The sequence below is a fragment of the Balaenoptera musculus genome, chromosome 6 (genome assembly GCF_009873245.2).
Source record: "Balaenoptera musculus isolate JJ_BM4_2016_0621 chromosome 6, mBalMus1.pri.v3, whole genome shotgun sequence".
In the NCBI taxonomy this organism is placed as follows: Eukaryota; Metazoa; Chordata; class Mammalia; order Artiodactyla; family Balaenopteridae; genus Balaenoptera; species Balaenoptera musculus.
Window position 1 is genome coordinate 82,202,374 of NC_045790.1, and position 26,443 is coordinate 82,228,816.

A 26,443-nucleotide genomic window follows, 5' to 3' on the forward strand; every position below is an offset into this window, starting at 1 on the left:
GGCGGGCTCGGGCTGGCTGAAAAGGCGGTGATCTCCGCGTGGCCCCGGAAGGACTTCGTGGGAAGGCGGGCGAAGGAAGCAGCCGAGAGGCGGAGGTAGCCCGAGAGGGCGGTTGCGTGCGGACCAGACGCCCGCGGCCTGGTAAGCTTCCAGACGCCGGCCCTCCCGGATCCAAGCCCGCCGAGCCACCAGGCCACCTCTCCCCCTTGTGCTTCCGGGAGCCGTCGCGAGCGAGTGCGCCTGCGCGACGGCCACTCCGCGCGCCTCACCGCTGTCCTCGCGCCGGCCGGCTGCCCGAAGGTTCCTGCTGCGCTTCCCGCCCGGCGTCTCGGCTCGGCGGCGCACCGGCGTGCGGCATGTCACGGCGACGGCACAGCGACGAGAACGATGGTGAGTGCCCTGGGCCCGGCCGCCGAGGCCGCGCCCAGGAGGGGTCGAGCTTTGGCTTCTTTGGTCTTCGGGTCTCGAGCGAAGGGATGGGAAGCCCTTACCCTCGGGAGCGTTCGGGGAGCCGCGGAGAGAAGCGGGTGGTACAGCGAGAGTGTGGCCGGGCGACTTCTGAAAAGCCCCTGCTTCTCCCCGCCCCACCTCCTTCAGTCGTTGGCCGAGGAGCGGCCTGGTGGACCCCTGGTCTCTAAGGACTCTTCAAGATTTGGTCCTTAGCACCGCCGAGCAGGGAAGTATACCTGTGTCTGTTCCGCCGCCTCTTAGGGATAGTGACAGGGACCCACTCATCCCCGTGTCTCGTTTTGACCCTCAAACTGTACCTAAAAAGGGCTCTCAGAAGACGAGAGACCTGATGAATCGCAATCTGAGCTCTGTCCTGTACCGGTCATCCGTCGTTTTGCCTTTTTTCAAGCGGCAGGGAAAGAAATCGGTTTCTTATCCACACCCAAGAGGTCTCTAAAAAAAAAGATGTACGTAGGTTGTTGTGTTAGATTTTGAACTGGCCGTAAGCATATTTCCCTCGTGTAAGAAAAAGTGCCGGAAGACTAACTGGAGAGCTCGTAGAGATTTAGATCTAAATTCCCATCTCCATTTGCATGGTTGGGCTCATGGGGATCATGGAGTTGCCATCATAAAAACCAAGAATAATTTTGCTAGTTAAAAATAGAAAAGGTGCTTACATTACAAAAATCAGTCAAGAACACACATCCAAAAAAAGAAAAACTAACAGTTATTCTGTTATTAATATTTTAGGGTATTGTTCTTTGAAAAGATTGTAGTGTAGTGGTTAAGAGGCCAGACTTTGGAATCAGAGGGCTTAAGTTCAAAGCTGGACCCTGCCATTTACTTTGTGATCTTGCCCAGGTTATATCACCTCTTTAAACCTTAGTCTGTAATACAGAAGTAATGATACATACCTCTTGGTTTTGTGAGGATTAAATGAGGTAACACGTGTGACTAATTGCGCATGATGGTGTGTATTTTATCACCTGTTAATGCTTAAGAGGTGATAAACATTGGCAGATGTCGACAATGTAAGAAAAAGTACAGAACAAAACATTTGAGTTAATTTCCTCCACTAACATTTTTCTCTCCTTGAATGTTGGGGCACTTTGGGGTAGAAGCAGAATCCCACTAATTTAGTTTTAACAGTGAAATATCAGATTTCTGCTAGGGCATGGCTTGAGAGGATATTCTAGTTCAGCCTTCTCATCTGACACCTAAGGGTCTAAAATTTTAGTGTAATTAACATGGAGACACGATTAGCAGTGCCCAGACACCAGTGAAAAAAAGTCCAAGGTTCTTGTCACTACACAGGTATTACTATGCTGCATGCTTTGATTTTTTTTTTTTTTAAACACAGGAGGCTTCTTGTATAATGTACATACAGGGCACAGAAAATAGTTTCCAGGTGCTTTGCCTTTGATTAATTAAAAACTTAATCTCCTAGAAGTCATCACTTGGGGTTTGGAGAAGTTGAGGCTTTTAAAGTTCTTCCCATTTTCTTTGCTCTTCTCATGCTTTTTCTACTCTTCTTCTTCTCTCTTCTAGGGCATCCCTAAAGGGAGAGAAAATGTTTCCAAGGGGCAGCCTGGAGAATTGGATGTGAATATGTAGAAAAACAACTTTGGCTTTGGTTATTGGGATGCTGGCATAACTTTCTTAGGAGTTAGCTTCTGGCAGCTAAATCACTGTCCATTCGGGTCTTGCTGCAGGAACCTCAGAATAAATATATAAAGACAAAGCAAAATAAAATAAGGAGTTAATTAACCAGAGTTTACTATGAATAATTTAGTAGTCGAGGGGCAGTTTATAGTCCCTCTTAGATACTACACCAAGTCTGAAACTTTCGTAAATTACAAAAGTTTGGGTAATGATCAGCTAGGGTTTATCCTAAACGGTGATCTGAATCAAATATTTTAGATACTTTTCTTTTGGTTAAGCATCTACTAATTTTTTTTAAATCAGAAATATTGGAAGCTTAAATACTGCAGAAAGCTATTTTAAAATAGGCTGAATTATTATTGTTGTATTAAATAGATGCATCTGAGCATTTCTGGATTATTGTCAGCTCTTATCAGTCACTGACTGCCATGGCTTTACATATGCCTGACTAGATATAATAATTTATTCAACAAATATTTAACAGTGCCAGGCACAGTTCTAACTACTGACAGTACAGCAGTGGACAATATAAAGATTCCCTTTTACAGGCAGAAAACAATCAAGTAAATATAGTGTATGATATGGTGTTAAGTGCTATGGAGAAAAAGAAAACTGGGTAAAGAGAGTAGAGGCTGCTGTCGAGGAGGAGTTGCCATTTTGTATTGGTTGGTCAGGGAAGGCCTCACTGAGAATCACATCTGATCAAAGACCTGCAGGAGGTGAGGGGGCAAACCAGATGGCAGTGTGGGGGAAACGCAGTAGTCTAAGCAAAGGGAGCCTCAAGTGCAAAGGCTTTAAGGCTAGAGTATTCCTATCATCCTCAAACAGCAAGGAGGCCAGTGTTGCTGTAGCAGAGTGAGTGAGGGGGAGAGTTGTAGGAGATAAGATCGGAAGGGTAGCAGAGGATCAGCTCACAGAGGGCAATTTTAAAATTGTATCTCTGTGCTGAGACTAGAGTGTCCTTGATCCAAGGAGATAAGTTCCGGAAGCTATACCAATGAAGTTCACCTAGAGATGGATTTGCAGACAAGGAAAGGAAAGTCCTAAATGGAAATTAATGTGTATGGATACCGGTCCAGTGCTAAATCTAACTCATTTCTTAGACTCTTTTTAAGAATGTCTCTGAAGCTTTTCAGTTATTTTGGATATGCATACAATAGGTGTTCAATATATTGCTTTGTTCTTTTAAGAAAGTTTTTAGATTGTCCATAATCTTGGCCAAAACCCCATATTAGTCCCTTTTAAGCTACTTAGAATTAGGTCCTTACCTTTTAGACGGTGACTGTTCTTTTACCTAACTATAGAAAATAAAATGAATAGAAGTGAAGGGGTTTGTTTTTCTGATGAAAAGTATACTTTGTTTCAGAAGTGATGGTTACTTCTTTAAATCTGCAGGATCAAGGTGCTTTACTTTTCCCTTTTCCCTTGTTGTTTTTGTTACTTTCTCTTTTACAGAGTTGGTTTTTGTTTCCACTTTGTGGGTCTAAACTTTTTTATAGTACATATAATTCTAAATAAGGATGTAAGATGTGTAGTACAGTGTATCCACAAAGAATAAGGATCACCTTACAGGCGAAAAATTATTTGGTGTATTAAGATTCTTTCTGATGGGTTTGAAAAATTATTTGGTGTATTAAGATTCTTTCTGATGGGTTTTTTGTTGGTTTTTTTATTTGTCTGCATTGGATCTTCATTGCTGAGCGTGAGCTTTCTCTAGCTGCGGTGCGTGGGCTTCTCTCGTTGCAGAGCACAGGCCCTAGGCGCACAGGCTTCAGTAGTGTGGCACGAGGGCTCAGTAGTTGTGGCTCGCAGGCTCTAGAGTGCAGGCTCAGTAATTGTGGCACACGGGCTTAGTTGCAGTCTTCCCAGACCAGGGATCGAACCCGTGTCCCCTGCATTGGCAGGCGGATTCTTAACCACTGTGCTACCAGGGAAGTCCCTTTCTGATGGGTTTTAATAGAGACTTGCTTCCCTCTTTCGTACTAGGCCAGGGTGTCAGAACGAAGTGCTAATGTGTAGCTTTAATTTACATTGTAAAACTTCTGCTTAGTTAACATGTTAATATAAAATCTGTTGTTGTTTTGGGAGCTACCTTAGATATGCTTTCTTGAGGGTAGGTGAAAACATTCAGCTCATTCCCAAAATTTTATTCTTCATTAAAGTGCTTTATTCTACTTCCCCATGCTCTTGCCCACATTCTCTTCAGTTCAGTATCCTGTTACTGTGCATGAGTTCACATTGTGTCTGTATGTCCCCCTCCCACCCCTCTTTATATTCTCTCCAATATCAGGTTAGTGTGGGGCATCTCTTACTTAATACTTTCTGCATCTTCTCATTTTCCAAGCATAGTAAAAATGAGAAGAAGAGAAAAGAAGAGTTGCACTTCAGAGATAGGACTGTATACTGTATTTTCTAGTTCTTCAGAAATCCTACCTTCTCTCCCCACAGCAGTATTTTCTTCTTTTCAGTCTTACAAGAAGGCCTAGGAGGGTTGCTTTAAAGACCAGGGTATGTTTCTAAACTGATTTGAGAACAAGCCAGCTGGATGGTTAATTTAGAGAGGGTGTGGAGGTGGAATGTGGGATAAAGGGTTGGCAAAGTAGATGGGCCAGAAAGAAAGGAACAATGGTTAAAGTTTTAAAAAAAAAACTGCTCTCATTTGGCTAGTTTTTTAGCATCTGCATTCTCCCAACCTTACCAGAATCTGGTTCTGAAGAACATTTAGTATATTCTGCTTTCTAGAACAGAGTTTCTCAACATCAGCACTACTGCCATTTTGGGCTGGATTATTCTTTGTTGTTGGGAGTTGTCCTATGCAATGTGGTATGTTTAGTAGAATCTCTGGCCCCTGCCCACTGGATGCCAGAGTTGTGACAAATAAAAATGTCTCCAGAGATTGCCAAGTGGCTCCTGGGGGACAAAAATCCAACCCAGTTGAGAACCACTGCTCTTGGAGAAGGCTATTTTAATGTCCTGGCTAATAGCTTATATAAACATTGCATCAAATATGTCATTTTTTTCAATGAATGAATCCTGGAAATAAAAGTCCTTTGTGTCGAATTTGGCTCTTGGGGTGGTGGAACCTTTATAGAGATCCTGTGACTTCAGTTTAATGTATATTTGAGAATCAAGGTCACTGATCCCACAATACCACACATGTCCACAACTTTACACGGACACATATCTCCAGGAATACATCACAGCTGTAATGCTGCATGTGTATTATATTTTTTATGGCATTATCCCTTCAAAACTATCCCTTCAAAATTCAGTGGTTATTTAAACCAGATCCTAATGATAACTAAGGGGCTGGGGGGGTGGTCAAAGCACACAGTGCTTTGCCCTATGGCCTTTTATAATACTTTGTTTGGTCCTATCTAGATAGTCATAGATTGGTTTTATTCAGCTTGAGTTCAGGTGGTAGGTACCTGAAGATCATTTCAGACATTGGAAAAATTTTTAACACCCCAAACTTAGAATAGCCAAGTGCTGTGTTTTATGAAAATCATTGTTATTTTTCAAGCCAAATGTTCCAGTGGCAAGTAAGTAATTATGAACTCTGTAAAAATGGTTCAGTTCCTTTGGCTGTACAAGTCTGGAGAAGATTAAAAGTATAACTTGCTACTGCGTAACCCTATATCTGCAGATTTTCATTATTAATACAGATCTCCAACACAGTTACAGATTATTGCTTCCTTGTTCACATGCCATCCTAATAATCTAATTGGTGGAAGTTAAAAATTGAATTATACTGGGAGACTAGCCAACATTGTGTGTAGCAACAGCATCATGTTCCATATTTAACACCTTATTTGAAATTTTTTCAGCCTTATGTTAGTCCACAAAAGGATATAAGGTGGGTATGTTGAGGTTTTAAACAAAATGTTGGTAGTAAGAGATCACTAACAGCAAGACCGAACAATAGACAGTCCAGTGCTTAAGGATGATTTGTAGCACAGCTTCATTCAAATTGAATTCTTCAGCGACCAAAAGGACAGATAGATGACTGGTAATGATTTCAGAATGGTAGTTTTTGTTTGTTTGCACAACTCTGAATGACACTGTTTTTGAACATAATAGCATCAGTAAAGTACGGAACCAAGAGCTGGTTAAAGCAGGAAACCATAAAACATATACCTTTTCCCCACCGATTGTTTGATATAGTATTCAGGACTTTTCTTTGAGTATGTCTGCTGATTGGTAATTCTCATTGTTTGGGATGAACTAGACCCTAGTGCTGCAAGGTCTATAGAACCAAAACCGTTAATCGAAGAGTTACGAGCTCAGACATTTGTAAAAACTAGTGAGGAATCCTAATGTTTTATGCTCCCTTTCCCATCTTTTGAAGTTTTCCTCTTCATACCTTTCTTTTTTAAAAGCTTTTTTTCCCCTAATCAAGTCTTTCCACAGCATTCAACTTGGTTTTTACACCCATATTTCATCAGTTTACATAATTTTCATTATTAAAATAATGAGTACTACTGGCACCGACAGGTTTTAGGAACAAGTGACTAAGGATGAATAAACAACTCAAGTTCAAAGAATGGGAATAGCCATACATGAGTGTTACAGGGAGTCTTCTAACTGCTAGTGGTTAGCATGTTATGGGCACCTTTGCTGCCTATCCATAGAAATGGACAGGGCTGCTGCATTGCGTTGCTCCATGGGGGCACTATAATCACAAAATTTAACATAAATAATGCTTCCTGGAGTTATGGTGCCCCTGGGTATGGAGACTGTTGGTTGATCTAGCCTTGTCTGAGAAGTGAAGGGTCAGTTAAGCACTTCTACTGTGTGTAAATAGTAGGGCTTCTGGTACAAAAGTGATTATAGCATTAAAAAAGTTAACGTTTTTGATAACAGATGCATCGTGTAATGTTCACTTTTTTACATTGTTGAAACAGGGGGACAGCCTCACAAAAGGAGAAAGACCTCTGATGCAAATGAAACTGAAGATCATTTGGAATCTTTAATATGCAAAGTAGGAGAAAAGGTATGATCAAAATAGGCACAGACTGTTATGGGCTTAGGGTTGTAGTTGACTGTGCTTGATTAGTTTCTGCATCTGCAAACTCGATGATCTAAGTTGTGGGCAAAGTTTGTATTGCCATATATCTATATCCTAAAGTAAATGCATATTAAAAGCCTTGGAATGCAGAGAGTTAAATGTTATTAGTAATTTTCATAGAATATGAGTCTTAGAAGGGACCTTAGGGAATAGTCCACTCAATTTAAAAATGAAGACCAGGGGCTTCCCTGGTGGCGCAGTGGTTGGGAATCTGCCTGCCAGTGCAGGGGACATGGGTTTGAGCCCTGGTCTGGGAAGATCCCACATGCTGCAGAGCAGCTGGGCCCGTGTGCCACAGCTACTGAGTCTGCCCTCTGGAGCCCGTGAGCCACAACTACTGAGCCCACATGCCACAACTACTAAGCCTGCGTGCCTAGAGCCCATGCTCCGCAACAGGAGAGGCCACCATAATGAGAAACCCGCGCAGCACGGCGAGGAGTAGTCCCCGCTGGCCACAACTAGAGGAAGCCTGCCTGTGCGCAGCAGTGAAGACCCAATGCAGCCAAAAATAAATAAATAAAATAAATAAATTAAAAAAAATTTTTTTTAATGTATTAAAAAAAAAATTTGAAGACCGAGGAAGTTCTGGATAGTTGAGGTAATTTGCCCAGTCATAAAATTAAGTGAATTAGTTAGAGAAGTAGAATAGAGCCCAGAATGTCCTCGCATTTCTAATACTTGTTCTGCTATCTTAGATTGCTTTTTAAATTTTATTCGTTCTCTTTTCATGGTTTTCTAAAGAATAATAACAACTGAATTTATTTATACTAAACTGTCAGTGCCTTATGCGTAACTTTTTTATCATCACCTAGAAAATTTTAATGCACTAATTGCTGAGTACTTGACAGATATTTAATATGCTGTCCTCTACAGAGTGCCTGCTCTTTGGAGAGCAACCTAGAAGGCTTGGCTGGCGTTTTGGAAGCTGATCTTCCTAACTATAAGAGCAAGATCTTAAGGCTTCTTTGTACAGTGTATGTATACAAAAGATTTATGAATCCAGGTGATAATGTATTATCTACTCTTAAATGCTTGTGAATGTTCAGAAGATGTGTTTATGTTCCATATGTCATCTGCTTTCATTCTGTGGGGAATTTGTCAAACGAAATGACCTTTTGCCCTTTGGCGAACTCTTAGAGATAAATAGGATGAAAATTGAGCATTTTCTTTGTTTCGTTTCTTGGATCCTTAGAATCATTTGAGTTGACTACTTTTAAGTGAGAAAGTAGACAGCTTCACATTCAGCGATTTTCTTTTAAGCACGTACAATTAAATATATATAATAGAGTTTAATTTATACTTTTAATCAGTAGTATCAAACATATTTGAGAACCAGTCACTCGAGTAATAATGGCCCTTCTTAGAAGGTTGAAGATACTTTTGACGCTATGACATAATAGGCATAATCTTTCTCTGAATTAGGTTAGCTAGAACGAGTATCAGCATTTAATTTGTAAGGACATTAGAATGGGAAAAGTCTCACATGAAATCATGAAACAGTCTCTCCCAACAGTGGAATTAGCAATCCAGACTTCCTCATCACTCAGGGGGACATTGGTCACTCTAAACTGTATGCTTTGCAAAGGAGTATCTCTGACTTCTGGATAAAGGAGTCTTCATTATGAAGGTGCCTTAAAATGTTATTTCAGTTATTTTAAAATAATGGGTTTTTAAAATTGCTTACAGCTCAGTTTTGAAATTTAAAAATGTACACACAAATTGAAACTATCAGTGGATTTTACTTTAACATCTCATGAAATACAAATAATTTCAGATGTAATTTTTTTAAGGTATCTAGTTAATATTCAGGAAGACATGTCCTTAGACTAAGAAACTAATACTAAGAAAAGTTATTTGGCTATAGTTATCCAGAGATTCCTTCTGTTTTGAAAGCATTTATTAGAATAGAGTAGATTTATGCTTAAACTCTGATGGAAGCCATGACTTTGAAGCAGGGGAGGGTTGAGGAGGAATGGTTACTATCAATGCAGTTATTTTTTTAAAACCTAAATTGTCCCTAACACTCTTTGCTAGGAACCTTGGGAAAATGCAAAAAGTATAAGAGAATCTGAACAATCAGGAGTTCCCATTTGCTTTTCTTTTTTGAGCTAATTTCTAAAGGCTGCCTAAATTAGGGATCAACATTTGCTTTTTTCAAAGATTTATTACTGTAATCCTCTTCTCTACTTTTCAAATAACTTTAATGAAAATTAACACACTTGAGTAAGCAAACTGGATGTAAGGAAATCTTACTATATCAGAGTACCATGTTAAAAATTCAACAATTTAACTGATAGGAACTGGTTTTAGTTCTGAATTTTTTCTAAGCAACTAGAATAGTGTTTCTCCAAGTGAAATTCTGATCCTGTGACATTTGGTCGGCTAAGTTTAGAAATGTTGATTGCTCCATCTCCCCCTTAATGATTCTGCATTAAATAAACTTGTTTCACTCAGCAATTGCCAGATATCTTACCATGGAAACCATTTTCTGTAGACCTGCTATTCAATTCCACTAAGCACATTGGAAGAAAAACTGGTCTAGCGTCAGTTATATCTATTTTAGTTTGATGACTTCACAATTAGAGTGTTTTACTTTCTTAACTCTTGGATTAACTAACTAGAATTAAAATGAAAAAATTGAGGGAGCCATGTCTGCAACTCTTCTCAATATTTATGCCTTTTCTGACATAGTTTTAAAAACATAGCTAAATGTAATGCTTTTCTAAAGTTAGTAAAACAATTTAAAATTTTATGTAGTATAAAATTCAGCAACTTAATGCTGTTGTTTTGGGATCTTCTTATTGTGCTGGGTTCTCAAATCAGTGCACGTCTGTTACCTGAGAAGTTGACAATTTATACAACATTAGTTGGACTACTAAATGCCAGGAATTACAACTTTGGTGGAGAATTTGTAGAAGCCATGATTCGTCAACTTAAAGAATCGTTGAAAGCAAACAATTATAATGAAGCTGTATATTTGGTAAGTTTTTTGTTTTTTTGGCTTTTGGGGAGCTTTTTGGTATGTTGTGACTTAGTGTTGGGATGAAGGGGAGAGGTGAGCTACAACCAAATAATTTATCTTTTCTCTTGAAATACAGTTCCCCACTCACCACAACAGCTGCTCTCTTGAAACCATTCTTTTTTTTTTTTTAATCTTTATTGGAGTATAATTGCTTCACAATACCATGTTAGTTTCTGTTGCACAACAATACGAATCAGCCATATGCATACACATGTCCCCATATCCCCTCCCTCTTGAGCCTCCCTCCCATCCTCCCTATCCCACCCCTCTAGGTCATCGCAAAGAGCCGAACCTGTCTCCCTATGCTATGCTGCTGCTTCCCACCAGCCAACTATTTTACATTCGGTAGTGTATATATGTCGATGCTACTCTCACTTCACCCCAGCTTCGCCCTCCCAACCCATGTCACCAAGTCCATTCTCTGTGTCTACCTCTTTATTCCTGCCCTACAACTAGGTTCATCACTACCTTTTTTTTTTTTTTTAGATTCCATATATATGCGTTAGCATACGGTATTTGTTTTTCCCTTTCTGACTTACTTCACTCTGTATGACAGACTCTAGGTCCATCCACCTCACTACAAATAACTCAATTTCGCTTCCTTTTATGGCTGAGTAATATTCCATTGTATATATGTGCCACATCTTCTTTATCCATTCTTCTGTCGATGGACATTTAGGTTGGTTCCATGTCCTGGCTATTGTAAATAGTGCTGCAGTAAACATTGTGGTGCATGTCTCTTTCTGAATTATGGTTTTCTCAGGGTATATGCCCAGTAATGGGATTGCTGGGTCATATGGTAGTTCTATTTTTAGTTTTTTAAGGAACCTCCATACTGTTTTCCATAGTGGTTGTATCTATTTACATTCCCAGCAACAGTGTAGAAGGGTTCCCTCTTCACCATACCCTTTCCAGCATTTATTGTTTCTAGCTTTTTTGATAATGGCCATTCTGACCGGCGTGAGGTGATACCTCATTGTAGTTTTGATTTACATTTCTCTAATAATTAGTGATGTTGAGCATCTTTTCATGTGCCTCTTGGCCATCTGTATGTCTTCCTTGGTGAAATGTCTACTTAGGTCTTCTGCCCATTTTTTAACTGGATTGTTTGGTTTTTTGATATTGAGCTCCATGAGCTGTTTGTATACTTTGGAGATTAATCCTTTGTCGTTTCATTTGCAAATATTTTCTCCCATTCTGAGGGTTGTCTTTTTGTCTTGTTTATGGTTTCCTTTGCTGTGCAAAAGCTTTTAAGTTTAATTAAATCCCATTTGTTTATTTTTGTTTTTATTTCTGTTACTCTAGGAGGTGGGTCAAAAAAGATCTTGCTGTGGTTTATGTCAAAGAGTGTTTTTCCTATGTTTTCCTCTAAAAGTTTTATAGTGTCTGGTCTTAACATTTAACTCTTTAATCCATTTGGAGTTTATTTTTGTGTATGGTGTTAGGTAGTGTTCTAATTTCATTCTTTTACATGTAGCTGTCCAGTTTTCCCAGCACCACTTATTGAAAAGGCTGTCTTTTCTCCGTTGTATGTTCTTGCCTCCTTTGTCGTAAATTAGGTGCCCATATGTGCGTGGGTTTATCCCTGGGCATTCTGTCCTGTACCATTGATCTATATTTATGTTTCTGTGCCAGTACCATACTGTCTTGATTACTGTACCTTTGTGGTATGGTTTGAAGTTAGGGAACCTGATTCCTCCAACTCCATTTTACTTTCTCAAGATTGCTTTGGCTATTTGGGTCTTTTGTGTTTCCATACGAATTGTAAGATTTTTTTGTTCTAATTCTGTGAAGAATGCCATTGGTAGTTTGACAGGGATTGCATTGAATCTGTAGATTGCTTTGGGTAGTATAGTCATTTTCACAATATTGATTCTTCCAAACCAAGAACATGGTATATTTCTCCATCTGTTTATGTCATCTTTGATTTCTTTCATCAGTGTTTTATAGTTTTGTGAGTACAAGTCTTTTGCCTCCTTAGGCAGGTTTATTCCTAGTTATTTTATTCTTTTTGTTGCAATGGTAAACGGGAGTGTCTCCCTAATTTCTCTTTCTGATTTTTCATTGTTGGTGTATAGGAATGCCAGAGATTTCTGTGCATTAATTTTGTATCCTGCAACCTTACCAAATTCATTGATTAGTTCTAGTAGTTTTCTGGTGGCATCTTTAGGATTTTCTATGTATAGTATCATGTCATCGGCAAACAGTGACAGTTTTACTTCTTTTCCAATTTGTATTCCTTTTATTTCTTCTTCTTCTCTGATTGTTTTGGCTAGGACTTCCAAAACTATGTTGAATAAGAGTGGCAAGAGTGGGCATCCTTGTCTTGTTCCTGATGCTAGTGAAAATGCTTTCAGTTTTTCACCATTGAGTATGATGCTTGCTGTGGATTTGTCATATATGGCCTTTTTTATGTTGAGGTAGGTTCCCTCTATGCCCATTTTCTGGAGAGTTTTTATCATAAATGGGTGTTGAATTTTGTCAGAAGCTTTTTCTGCATCTATTGAGATGATCATATGGTTTTTATTCCTTAATTTGTTAATGTGGTATATCACATTGATTGATTTGCATATATTGAAGAATCCTTGCATCCCTGGGATGAATCCCACTTGATCATGGTTATCCTTTTAATGTGCTGTTGGATTCTGTTTGCTAGTATTTTGTTCAGGACTTTTGTATCTATGTTCATCAGTGATAATTGGTCTATAATTTTCTTTTTTTGTGATCTCTTTTTCTGGTTTTGGTATCACGGTGTTGGTGGTTTCGTAGAATGAATTTGGGAGTGTTTCTCCCTCTGCAATTTTTGGAAGAGTTTGAGAAGGATTGGTGTTAGCTCTTCTCTAAATGTTTGATAGAATTCACCTGTGAAGCCATCTGGTTCTGGACTTTTGTTTGTTGGAAGATTTTTAATTACAGTTTCAATTTCATTACTTGTGATAGATCTATTTATATTTTCTAATTCTTCCTGGTTCAGTCTTGGAAAATTGTACCTTTCCAAGAATTTGTCCACTTCTTCGTGGTTGTCCATTTTATTGGCATATAGTAGTTTTAGTAATCTCTTATAATCCTTTGTATTTCTGCAGTGTCAGTTGTGATTTCTCCTTTTTCATTTCTAATTTTATTGATTTGAGTCCTCTCCCTTTTTTTCTTGATTAGTCTGGCTAAGGGTTTATCAATTTTGTTTATCTTCTCAAAGAATCAGCTTTTAGTTACATTGATCTTTGCTATTGTTTTCTTCATTTCTATTTCATTTATTTCTGCTCGGATCTTTATGATTTCTTTCCTTCTACTGACTTTGGGTTTTCTTTGTTCTTCTTTCTCTAGTTGTTTTAAGTGTAGAGTTAGATGTTTATTTGAGATTTTTCTTGTTTCTTGAGGTGAGATTGAATTGCTATAAACTTCCCTCTTAGAACTGCTTTTGCTGCGTCCCATAGGTTTTTGGGTCGTCATGTTTTCATTGTCATTTGTTTCTATGTATTTTTTTATTTCTTCTTTGATTTCTGCAGTGATCTCTTGGTTATTTAGTAGCCCACTGTTTAGCCTCCATGTATTTGTGTTTTTTACAGTTTTTTTCCTGTAATTGATTTCCAATCTCATAGTGCTGTGGTCAGAAAAGATGCTTGGTAGGATTTCAGTTTTCTTAAATTTTCCAAGGCTTGATTTATGACCCAAGATGTGATCTTTCCTGGAGAATGTTCCATGTGCATTTGAGAAGAAAGTGTATTCTGCCACTTTTGGGTGGAACGTTCTATAAATATCAGATCTATCTGGTCTATTGTGTCATTTAAAGCTTATGTTTCCTATTTATTTTCTATTTGGATGATCTGTCCATTGGTATAAGTGGGGTGTTAAAGTCCCCTACTATTATTGTGTTACTGTCGATTTCTCCTTTCATGGTTGTTAGCATTTGCCTTATGTATTGAGGTGCTCCTCTGTTGGGTACATAAACATTTATAATTGTTATATCATCTTCTTGGGTTGATCCTTTGATCTTTATGTAGTGTCCCTCCTTATCTGTTGTAGCAGTCTTTATTTTAAAGTCTATTTTACCTGATACAAGTATTGCTACTCCAGCTTTCTTCTGATTTCCATTTGCATGGAATATCTTTTTCTATCCCTTCACTTTCGGTCTGTATATGTCCCTAGGTCTGAAGTGGGTCTCTTGTAGACAGCATATATATGGGTCTTGTTTTTGTATCCATTCAGCAAGTCTGGGTCTTTTGGTTGGGGTGTTTAATCCATTTACATTCAAGTTTATTGTCGATATGTATGTTCCTATTACCATTTTCTTAATGGTTTTGGGTTTGTTTTCGTGGGTCTTTTTCTTCTCTTATGTTTCCCGCTTAGAGAAGTTTCTTTAGCATTTGTTGTAAAGCTGGTTTGGCGGTGCTGAATTCTCTTAGCTTTTGTTTGTCTGAAAAGCTTTTGACTTCTCCATCAAATCTGAATGAGATCCTTGCTGGGTAGAGTAATCTTGGTTGTAGGTTCTTCTCTTTCATCACTTTAAGTATATTCTGCTACTCCCTTTTGGCCTACAGAGTTTCCACTGAAAAATCAGCTGATAACCTTATGGGGATTCCTTTGTATGTTATTTTTTGTTTTTCCTTTGCTGCTCTTAATACTTTTTCTTTGAATTTAAATTTTGTTAGTTTGATTAATATGTGTGTTGGTGTGTTTTTCCTAGGGTTTATCCTGTATGGGACTCTCTGTGCTTCCTGGACTTGGGTGACTATTTCCTTTCCCATGTTAGGGAAGTTTTCCCCTGTAATCTCTTCAGATATTTTCTCAGACCCTTTCTTTTTTTCTTCTTCTTCTGGGACCCCTATAATTTGAATGTTGGTGCATTTAGTGTTGTCCCAGAGGTCTCTGAGATTGTCTTCAATTCTTTTCATTCTTCTTTCTTTATTCTGCTCCTCGGCAGTTATTTCCACTGTTTTGTCTTCCAGCTCACTTATTCATTCTTCTGCCTCCGTTATTCTGTTATTGATTCCTTCTAGTGTATTTTTCATTTCAGTTATTGTATTGTTCATCTCTGTTTGTTTGTTCTTTAGTTCTTTTAGATCTTTGTTAAACATTTTTTGTATTTGTTTTTTGGTATGTTATGACTTAGTGTTGGGATGAAGGGGAGAGGTGAGCTACAACCAAATAATTTATCTTTTCTCTTGAAATACAGTTCCCCACTCACCACAACAGCTGCTCTTTTGAAACCATTCTTTTTTTTTTAATAAATTTATTTATTTTATTTATTTATTTTGGCTGCGTTGGGTCTTCATTGCTGCACGTGGGCTGTCTCTAGTTGCAGTGAGCAGGGGCTACTCTTCGTTGCAGTGCATGGGCTTCTCATTGCGGTGGCTTCTCTTGTTGCGGACCATGGGATCTAGGTGCACTGGCTTCAGTAGTGTGGCTCGCGGGCTCTAGAGCGCAGGCTCAGTAGTTGTGGTACACGGGCTTAGTTGCTGTGTGGCATGTGGGATCTTCCTGGACCAGGGATCAAACCCGTGTCCCCTGCATTGGCAGGTGGATTCTTAACCACTACAACACCAGGGAAGTCCCAAAACCATTCTTATTAAAGATACAGAGCTCATTACCGAGTCCAGTGGCTTCTGTTAACTCAATCCTAGTTGACCTCCCTGTAACATGGGATGCTTTACACTACTTGGTTTCTGCAGCACCACTCTTTTCAGGACCTCCTGTTGTCACTTACCTTCTATTCCTCAGTCTCCTTTTACTGGGTAACCTTCCTTTGCCCCTTAAATTTTTGTGTTTCCCAGGATTCTGTCCTCACTTCACTTTTTTTCAAACATTCTCTGCTGAAGCATTCTCATTCTCTCTTATAGCTTCATAAACTACCTTTATTTTGATGACCTTCCCCCCTATCAACTCTAATCTGTATCTCCTGCTTCAGCCATTCTCCTGAGCTCCAGACCTTTGGTCCAAATACTACCTGGATAGCCCTAAGGTATTTTGCCTGGAAGTCCCTGAATTAATGCATTCTTCATACCTCCTTTCCTGTGCCCTCAGCCCAACCCACACAAGTGGCTGCTATTTACGGGATAGCCCGTCCAGAAACCTGAGCATTAATTTTTGTCTTGCCTTTGCCCTCTCATACTCCAAGCAGTCTCCAAGCCCTGTCTGTCCTGCCTCCTAAATTTCTCTCCAGTCTGTCCCTTCTCCTTGTCTCCAGGGCCTCTAGTGTAGTTCATGCCTTCCTCGTAATGTCTTAACAGCTCTTTACAGATCTTTTTGCATCCAGATTCTCTGCCGTTCACTTTATCTTCTATAGTGGCACCAGGATAGTCTTCTGTAACTAGGCTCTGTTCATGTTGGTTACAGGTTAAAAACCTCAGTTCCTTCCCATTTTCTGCAGTGGATAGTCTTCAAAGCCTGGTGCATGAGATGATGCAGGAAGTAAATACCAGAACTGTTATTTATCTTAAATGGAAATGGAATTAAGCCTTATTAATACATAACACATAGATTGACAGTGGGCCAACTTATATATAAGTAAATATTTATGTGTTGAGGTATGTGATCAAATTCTTTTCTACTGAGTACATAATCAAAAGAGTTTGGACATTCATCAGGCTATTAAGTTCAGATTCCATTAAGTCTGATCCTTCATGGTTGCCCCAGTCTGTTTCTCTTTGCCTCCCATATACCCTCCAGCTCTATCTGAATTACTTGCTGGTCCCTGAACACACCTTGTTTTTGAACCTTTCTGCCTAGAAGCCTCTCCTTGCTCTCCACGTGAGGACTACTTTTTTCATCCTTTATGATCTAGCCCGATTGTTACCTCCTATATGATGTTTCCCCCTACTCCCTTTGTCCCTATTTCTAGAACACTTTATTTATCTTTTAGTATAGGATTTATCCATCTGGGTTGAGATTGTGCTTGTCCCACTAGTCTGTGAGCTCCCATGTGACATTGACTTTAATAGTGCTCAGCAGTGGCACACAAAGGGCACCCAATAAATATCTGTTCATAAATTTCCATTTCTGTGGTCCAGTGAAAATTTTTTCACAGCCAAACAGAAAAGAAGATTATTGGTTGTAATAACTAGAATATTACAGTTGAGGTTCTTAGTCTAGGATAAATGTAAAGCTATAAATGCAGATTCCTGTCCTTCCTACAGTCTCTGTCACAACTACTCAGCTCTGCTGTTATAGCACAAAAGCAGCCACAGACAACATGTAAACAAATAAGCATGGCTGTGTAAAAGTCAATTTGCGGACAATGAAATTTAATTTTATATAATTTGTATGAATCAAAATATTCTTTTGGGTTTTTTTCAAGCATTTAAATATTTAAAAACCATTCTTCGTTTGCAGGCTGCTTAAAAAACAGGCAGTGGGCTAGATTTGGTCCTTGGGCTATAGTTTTTCAGAACTGTGGTTTCAAACATTACAGAATTGCTTGTTTTATAATTATTATATAGGACATTTAGATTTCATAGAAATTGTTCTCCCCACCAGGTCCGTTTTTTATCTGATCTTGTGAATTGTCACGTCATTGCTGCCCCATCAATGGTTGCTATGTTTGAAAATTTTGTAAGTGTAACTCAGGAAGAAGATGTGCCTCAGGTAAGAAAACCCCTTGTGCTGAATCTCATCCATATAGTACCAGGAATTTTTCACTAGTAACCCTTTAGTAATAAAAACAAGATTAACAGTAGATTTATCACACTATAAATTCTTAATGTCTAAAAGTTAAGTCAACTGGTATAATGGTGGGTTCTCGTGACATCTGTACGTTAAATGATTCTGTCTAGTAAGATTAAAGCTAATATATCTAAAAATGCTCTAAATGAGCCAGATGTCTTTGTTAAGTCCTACTGAATTGCGTCCATAGGATTTCATTCAGGAATAAATATAATATGAATGAAAATTCACTAGCACCTATTTTAAATGTACCTTTTAAAAAAAATTCTTTAGGTGCGCCGGGATTGGTACGTGTATGCCTTTCTATCATCTTTGCCCTGGGTTGGAAAGGAGTTGTACGAAAAGAAAGATGCAGAGATGGACCGAATCTTTGCCAACACTGAAAGCTATCTTAAGTAAGGGCACAGCAGCCTGGTAATGATTTTATGTCCCCTTAAGTTTTTTCAGAAGAATTTTGTTATAAGTTTCATTTTCTATTAATAGGTAATTCTTTGGATATTGTTAATATCTACTTAGTTACAATAAAGCTAAAGGAAGTCTAAAGATAAAAATCTGCTTTCTCATTACACTAAGGTACCTTTAAATGATTTTTTAAATGTTTTATATTTTTCAAAAGTTGTACTGTTTTTTTAATAATATATAGATGTTTGCAAAAGAATGAAAGTAAGAGTATGAATATGCTAACATTTGAATATTTCATTCCCCCTTTTTATACAAATGATAGTCCAGTATACACATTGTTCTTCTATACACACTTGCTTTTTTTCCCCTCTTAATATAGTTTGGATTTGTTGCATAAGATATTTAGCTCTACCTCATTCTTTTTAATAGCTGTATGGTATTCCAGTCGTTTAATGCACCATAATTCCTTTAACTAGTCTCCTGTTGGTAGCCATTGAGGCTATTGCAAGTCTTTGGCTATTTTAAACAGTGTTTCAGTGAATATCCTTGTACATACGTCTTTATGTACATGTACAAATGTTTTGGGGTGATGTGAATTCTTAGAAATGGCATTGCTGGGTTGAAGTGTCTTAACAATTTTAATTTTGATAGATTTAGTCAGATTGCCTTTCAAAGAGATTATACTCTTCCAAATGTCGTCTAAAGAGATTATATCAGTTAGCCCTCTGCCAGTGATATTTTTGAAACCATGTATTTGCCTACATTTTGGCAATGTAATACATTATCAAAGATTCTAATATCTGCCAATCTGATAGGTTAAAATGTTTCACTCCCTTAATTTGCATTTTATTAATTATGAAAGCAACTGAATATCTTTTCATGTTTTAAAAACCTAAATGTAGATTTTCATTCTTACCTTTAGAAGACGCCAGAAGACTCATGTGCCCATGTTACAAGTATGGACTGCAGAGAAACCGCATCCACAAGAAGAGGTAAATTGATTTCACTCTCTTGTGATACAAGCACAGAGTAGATTCTTATCTCTGTGACATATTCAAATCATCCCATTTTTATACCTTAGCTGGGTTTTCACATTTCATATCAGGGGTTCAGCTCCTCATAGCCCTAGGCATATAGTGGATTTTTAATAAATGTTAGAATGTCATCAAAACATTCCCTATTCTTGGGGATTCCAGATATCATAGAGTTGATGTATTTTTTATTTAAATGCCCAATTTGAAAAAATAAGAGGTAACAGCCCCAGACAGACTTTATAAAATAATTAAAACAAAAACAGAAACTTAGCAGTATTCCTTAGTACTGTATTTAATTGTAAGTTAGCTTGCTTTTGTATCCTGTATTTTAGAAGGCAGTGGATTTTTGGTTTTGTCTAGTCAAAATGTTATTTCATCTAGCCTCCAAATATCTATTAATTGTTAAAAATTAATCTGTCTTTAGTATTTAGATTGCCTCTGGGCCCAGATTCAGAAATTGAAAAAGGATCGCTGGCAGGAGCGGCACATCCTAAGACCTTATCTTGCCTTTGACAGCATCCTGTGTGAAGCACTGCAGCACAACCTGCCTCCTTTCACACCACCTCCTCACACTGAAGATTCGGTGTACCCGATGCCAAGGGTCATCTTCAGAATGTTTGATTACACGGATGATCCTGAGGTACATGCATGACCAACAAAAGTGCCTTTCAAAGAGCCTGTGTTGTGTTGTAATTGTGGTTTAATCTTGTTTGAATTATGCCTATGGGACATTTTAATTTTGAGTTGTTTATTATCTAAGAGGGTCAATGGCAGTGAAGTTAACAGTTTAATTCAGTGAATGGTATCACCTCATTATTCAAGAAATCATATTTAGGCAGTGTAAATTGACAGCACGGTGTACAATTGAAGAGTGTAGGTTTGAGAGGCCAAGTAGGTTTGGGTTTTAATCCTGGCTTAGTCATAGCCCAGCTGTGTGATCTTGAGTGAGTTATTTACCTCTCTACCTTAGTTTCCTAATGGAATAATAATAGTATATATCTCATAAAGTTGTAATGAGGATTAAATTATTAACATACATAAAGTGCATAGAACAGTATGTGACACGTGATGAGTGCTCAATAAAGTGTTTTTAATTTAAAAATCCCAAAGATTAGTATAAGCTGACTTTATAGTTCTTAAATATATATACTTTTTATTATGAGGTCAGGTTGTTGATAGCTGTTATACTTTAGCAAGTAAGAAAATGTATAATTTTGATATTAACATTTGATATAAAAATTTACATTTTAACTGGGCTTTAGTTACTTTATACCTTTGCATTTGAATGACTATTTTTTTAAATTTATTTTTGGCAACGTTGGGTCTTCGTTGCTGCGCACAGGCTTTCTCTAGTTGCAGTGAGCGGGGTCTACTCTTCCTTGCAGTGTGCGGGCTTCTCATTGCAGTGGCTTCTCTTGTTGCGGAGCACGGACTCTAGGCACACGGGCTTCAGTAGTTGTGGCACATGGGCTCAGTAGTTGTGGCTTGTGGGCTCTAGAGCACAGGCTCAGTAGTTGTGGTTCACGGGCTTAGCTGTTCTGCGGCATGTGGGATCTTCCTGGACCAGGGCTTGAACCCCTGTCCCCTGCATTGGCAGGCGGATTCTTAACCACTGCGCCACCAGGGAAGCCCATGACTGTCTTAACTTTAATACCCAGGCAGCAAGCACAGTGATCACTGGGTTGGTTCTGAAAAGAAATTCGCCTGGCTAAAGTACTATACCTGTTGCTTAGTACATTCCAGTGAGCATAGAGCAGTTTCTCAGCCTCAGCACAATTGATGTTTCGGGCTGGATAATCCTTTGTTGTGGGGCTGCCTGTGAATTGTAGGATGCTTAGGAGCATCCCTGGCCTCTGCCTTCTAGGTGCCAGTAGCATGTCAGTTGTGACAACCAAAAATGTCTCCAGAGATTGGCAGATGTCCCCTTAGGGGCAAAATTTCCCCCAGTTGAGAACCACTGGCATAAGAACCAATGTTACCACCGTAGGTCAAACTTGAGTTTTCTTTCCCTGTCTTCTCTCTTCTGTTCTACGGAAAGTTGCTTATGACCAGGGAAATTTTAGCGTATGTATACTCTATCTCAGGGTAAAAAGTTGTTGGATAATTGGTTATATATACAAAATTATCAACTTGCTACCCACTTGCAATATTGCATAGATAATAAAATGCTTTTAGTCAACTTTATGTAATGGTCTAATTAGAGTATATATAATTGGAAGTCTAATTTACAATAAGGCTGTTAGAATCTTTGTGATTAGGTACTTATTTGTACAAGGGGAACATTAGAATGGCACCTCAAAATTTGCTTCTCCTGTACTATTTGTACTTAATTGGTGTTGCCTCTGTAATGTGCCCATCATCCTTTGCCAGAAGAGCATAAATATACAAAATATCTGTTTGAAGAGGATTTGGTGTTTTTGTTCTGGGCTTTCAAAAAATGTTTTGTTTTTTTTTTTTTTTTAATTAGAAATGATAACGTAGATTAAAGTAAAAGTCACCATTAAGTAGTAAATAAATAATAAGTAAATAAACTCATTGAAACTGTTTGCTATGCGTATTTTTTTAATTAAACAATATCATGTAGATAATGTTCTTTAACCTTTTTTAAAACAACGTAGTGTGGATATCTTTCAATGCATACATGATTTTTTTATGTCTACATAGTGTTTGAGACAAAATTTTCCCTCTCTCCATGTTTTTTATGGAAGTAATCCAGTCCCATGGTTTCAAAAAATAAACTGTGTATAGGACTAATAATATACAAAAATTATTTAGTTTGCTTCATTTAAGACTTGAACTGGGCAAGGATAGTACGGTGTCACATGTAGTAGAAGAAACACTATAGCTGACATTCTAATTCTCTTGTAGACATAAGTGAACACAACAAAATTTGCTGAAATACAGAGCTTTCACACTTGTAAACTTTTATCCCCAGCATCCAATACAGTGTCTGGAACATAATAAGCTCTGATATATTTGTTGAATAAATGAAAAATAATATTTTGTCTAGGTCTGGAGTATATGCACTTGGTTTTCTTTCCAGGGTCCTGTAATGCCAGGGAGTCATTCAGTGGAAAGATTTGTAATAGAAGAGAATCTTCACTGCATTGTTAAGTCCCACTGGAAGGAAAGGAAGACTTGGTAAGATGCTTTTCATGGTACTTTTACTAGAGTGGAGAAAAAGTAGCAATCTTGATGATTTAGTAAGAGCAAAATGTACGTTAAGAGTAAGAAAATCTTCCTCTCTTCCTGATGCCCTGTCTTGCTAAGACCGATCTCTAAAACACTTGATTTGCTTTCTGGAGGCACTTCACCCTCAAATAGTACTTTCCTGGATGCTGTATAGTACTATAGTGCTTTATAGTAATATGCATATGATGCCTGCTCTTTTGTGTGGATATTTGCCATGTGCTCTGGACAAATTAACTTGAATGGCAAGCTGTTTTTGGTACGAATGTTGTGGGAATAAATGAATACTAATCGTTTTGCTGTTTCCTAGCAGTTAGACATCAAGCTTTGGAAAAGTTTATTTTTAATATTTTCTGAAACCTTGGAAAGTTTTTGTTTAGATCTTAAAATGGAAAGGAATATAGTATTTTGGGAATGGTTTACCTTAGAAAACATTTTAAGTTAGTAGATCTGAATATACTTCCTTACTATTATTACTTACATTCCTTTTGATCTTTCAAGGAGTTTTGCATGCATTAAAGAGCTTCCTTATGGTAGACAAAATAATCTGTGCTGTAGTTAAGTGAAGTAACTGAAATCTAGAACATTTCAGAAAAGATTTCCTTTATATCTACATACACTGTTTTTGAAACTGCTTATTTGGTTTTTCATATATCTGTGTGTACTCATTAAACTTAAATTACACTTTTTATAGTGCTGCACAGCTGGTGAGTTATCCTGGGAAGAACAAGATCCCCTTGAACTACCACATAGTTGAGGTATGCATTCCAAATGGAGCTTGTTTCTAAGTTTCAGAATCTTTCTGTTGACTGTAAAGTGTAATCTACTCTTGGCCTTTTTGTTGTTCTTGCTACTTGGCAGGTGCTGAAAATTAATAGAGAAGAGAGGAAATTGCTTTCAGTTTTGGAGCTCTGTTAGCCATGTTAGTAAAGAGAAAAGAGGAGGTTAAGCCCAGTGTACAAATGGAATTTTGAGTTGCCTATAATTTATTTATATATTGATAGTATATCTTCATTCATGAATAGTTATCATGGATAATGTAAGTTACCTCTGTCAATACATTGTCCACTTAACAGATGTATAAGAGGCTTAAATACTTTAAAATATTGTATTCTTTAGGCAGATAACCCATCCTTAACTGTGTTTATCTGGCCTCTTATTACTAGCATACCCCTGACTAGTGTATTATTTCCTGTATCACAGGGTAGGGATAAGTAGGAATCCTTATTTATTCTTAGAAATCAAAAGAGCCAGTTGTTTTGGAAGTGGAAAAAAATAGATAATGCTTTTGATTCCATATGAAGTCATACAGAAGAATGATATTAGTAGCGTAGTTGAACACCTTGTAGAGATTTATTTCCCAAAAAACAGTGTTTTCACTTGACACGTGGGTCAAAATGTCAATTGCATTATTCATCTATGTTAAACTACTCAAAGTGAGCATAATTATGTATCATTTGATTCACTTTTTATTCATACTATACCTATGTACTTCCTTAGAAATGCTGCATCTGTTCTCTTTATAGAACTTGAGAGTGTGCTTAGGCTATGAACTTGACTCACTGACATGTCAATTGAAATGCAAAACATAAGTCATATTTTTAAATCTGCAAAATGTGTAGAAATTCATACAGAAGTGTGGGAGATGGGAATGAGAAGAAGGAATGCAGACCAGGCTCTAGAAGTCGAGGTAGATGGTCCACAAATTATATAAGGAGGATGGAAACAAGTTTGTGAACAAGAGCATGGCAAAAAAGTCTTGGAATACCAAGAATATAGTAACAGTGCAGAATGAGTTAACTATCTTCTATTCCAATCCTCCGAGTCTACAAAGGACTTTTACTTCTTACAGGAATGAAACTCTGGTGGATCTGTGAGTCCCCAGTAAACTGTACCTCCCTGAATTAACTCTGATACTTCCAGAGTTGAAATTGGACAGTTCTCTGGAAATATCAACTAAGCATTAATTTTTGCATATTCTTATTTGATTGAGTTATAGAGATAAGAAATCTTCATTACAGTATTCAATTGTAGATCTTTGTGTTTTAAAGAGCATAATTTTAAAGGTTAAAAAGTAATTTTTTTATTATGAATACCATAGAGTTAGAGTTTAGAACATTGAGGTGTTTCTAATAGTAGAAGTGTGTAGATAGCTGTTGAATTGAGTTCTGACTTGTGATTCCTTTGTAGGTGATATTTGCAGAGCTGTTTCAACTTCCAGCACCCCCTCACATTGATGTGATGTACACAACACTTCTCATTGAACTGTGTAAACTTCAGCCTGGCTCTCTACCCCAAGTTGTATCCTTTCCTTTGTTTTTTTTGTTTGTTTGTTTGTTTGTTTTATAAATTTATTTATTTTTGGCTGCGTTGAGTCTTCACTGCTGTGCATGGGCTTTCTCTAGTTGCGGTGAGCAGGGGCTACTCTTTGTTGTGGTGCGCGGGCTTCTCATTGCGGTGGCTTCTCTTGTTGCAGAGCACGGGCTCTAGGCGCACGGGCTTCAGTAGTTGTAGCTCGCGGGCTCTAGAGCACAGGCTCAGTAGTTGTGGCGCACGGGCTTAGTTGCTCCACGGCATGTGGGATCTTCCTGGACCGGGCTCGAACCCGTGTCCCCTGCATTGGCAGGCGGATTCTTAACCACTGCGCCACCAGGGAAGCCCCCTTTCCTTTGTTTTTAATGTACTCTCTTTGGCCTGACTTTAAGAGATTATTAAATATTTCTGCTTGTGGGTTTAAATCACTTCATGAAAACAGTTTGGCATTTCTTTAAAAGTTAAACGTTACGTGTACTATACAATCCAGCCATTCTGCTCTGGAGTATTTACCCAAGAGAATTAATGTTCATAACTTTATTTGTAATAACCCAAAACTGGAAACAATCCAAATATCCATCAATACATGAATGGATAAGTAAATTTTGTTACAGCTATACAGTGGAATACTACTCAGTAATAAAAAAAGGACAAATTTTCAATGCAGGCAGCAACATGAATGAATTGCAAAATAATTATATTGAATAAAAGGTGCCAAACAAATATGAATTCATACTATATGATACCATTTACACAAAATCCTAGAAAATGCAAAGTAATATAGTGACAGCAGTCCAATATTTGCTTGGGGGCATAAATGAGGGGAAGAAGGGAGAATGGATTACAAAAGAGCATGGGGAACTTTTGGAGATGATATAAATGTTCATTATCTCGATTTCACGGGTGTATACACATCAAATGTACATCTTGATACCTCAAAGATCAATTACTTGAAACTAAGCTCAGCATTATTAGTCATTATATAGACTTCAAGAAATGTTATTTATTTTTTGTATCACAGCTTATTTTCAAGGAGAGTATAGTTTTCCTTATCCTGAAATCCACAGCTTGCACAGGCAACTGAAATGTTATACATGCGTTTGGACACGATGAATACTACATGCGTAGACAGGTATAGTAATTGCCTTATTTCTGTACTGAGTGTTAGCTTCTGCTCCCTGTACTTTATAAAAGAATTTGATCAGGAAAACATTCGCCTTCTTAAGAATTTCCAAGTTGGTTTTTCTTTCTTGCCTCCCCCAAATAATCCTTTATATAATAAAACTCATAATTGTTATAACATTACACTTTCTAGTTTAATTTTCAATATGAAACAATGCCCATACTGAGGTTTTCTTTAATTGCATTGTTTGGTTCTTTGGTATGGTTACACTTTTCCCTCTGTAATTGGGTAGGTAAGCTTTTAAAATAGGCTTTATGCTAACCTATATGTAGAAGCAGAGTCTAATACTGTATATTTATGTTTATATAATATATATGTATTTTTGTTTATGACTAGTATCTGCTTCTGAAATAATTAGCTACTATGTAACTACAGCTCCAAGACTCAGTTTATACAAAAGGCCACATTGGATTTTTATAGCTGTGGTAATTTTATACCCGTTGTCGTCTGCTGGGTGAGGT

The 26,443-nt window shown here is 37.8% G+C and overlaps 1 protein-coding gene across 5 annotated transcripts in view; it reads left to right on the top strand.

The window, feature by feature from the left end:
• The first annotated feature begins 12 nt into the window (after positions 1 to 12).
• The window catches only part of NCBP1 (nuclear cap binding protein subunit 1), a 40,918-nt gene continuing 14,487 nt past the window's right edge, over positions 13 to 26,443 (top strand). The window contains exons 1-12 of one of the 5 annotated variants that reach the window (XR_005020198.1): positions 13 to 390; positions 7,017 to 7,105; positions 8,054 to 8,154; positions 10,004 to 10,160; positions 17,676 to 17,783; positions 18,135 to 18,256; positions 19,186 to 19,255; positions 19,722 to 19,937; positions 22,341 to 22,438; positions 23,181 to 23,244; positions 24,677 to 24,787; positions 25,867 to 25,931. Coding sequence is in view for 4 of the 5 variants with exons in the window: in XM_036854373.1 (XP_036710268.1) it covers positions 357 to 390; positions 7,017 to 7,105; positions 8,054 to 8,154; positions 10,004 to 10,160; positions 17,676 to 17,783; positions 18,135 to 18,256; positions 19,186 to 19,255; positions 19,722 to 19,937; positions 22,341 to 22,438; positions 23,181 to 23,244; positions 24,677 to 24,787; positions 25,867 to 25,931 (1,235 nt within the window). In the remaining variant the exon portion in view is untranslated. Of the gene's footprint in view, positions 391 to 7,016; positions 7,106 to 8,051; positions 8,184 to 10,003; positions 10,161 to 17,675; positions 17,784 to 18,134; positions 18,257 to 19,185; positions 19,256 to 19,721; positions 19,938 to 22,340; positions 22,439 to 23,180; positions 23,245 to 24,676; positions 24,788 to 25,866; positions 25,932 to 26,443 lie in introns of those variants that run through there. The other 4 variants (XM_036854373.1, XM_036854374.1, XM_036854376.1 and 1 more) reach the window with 4 other exon arrangements.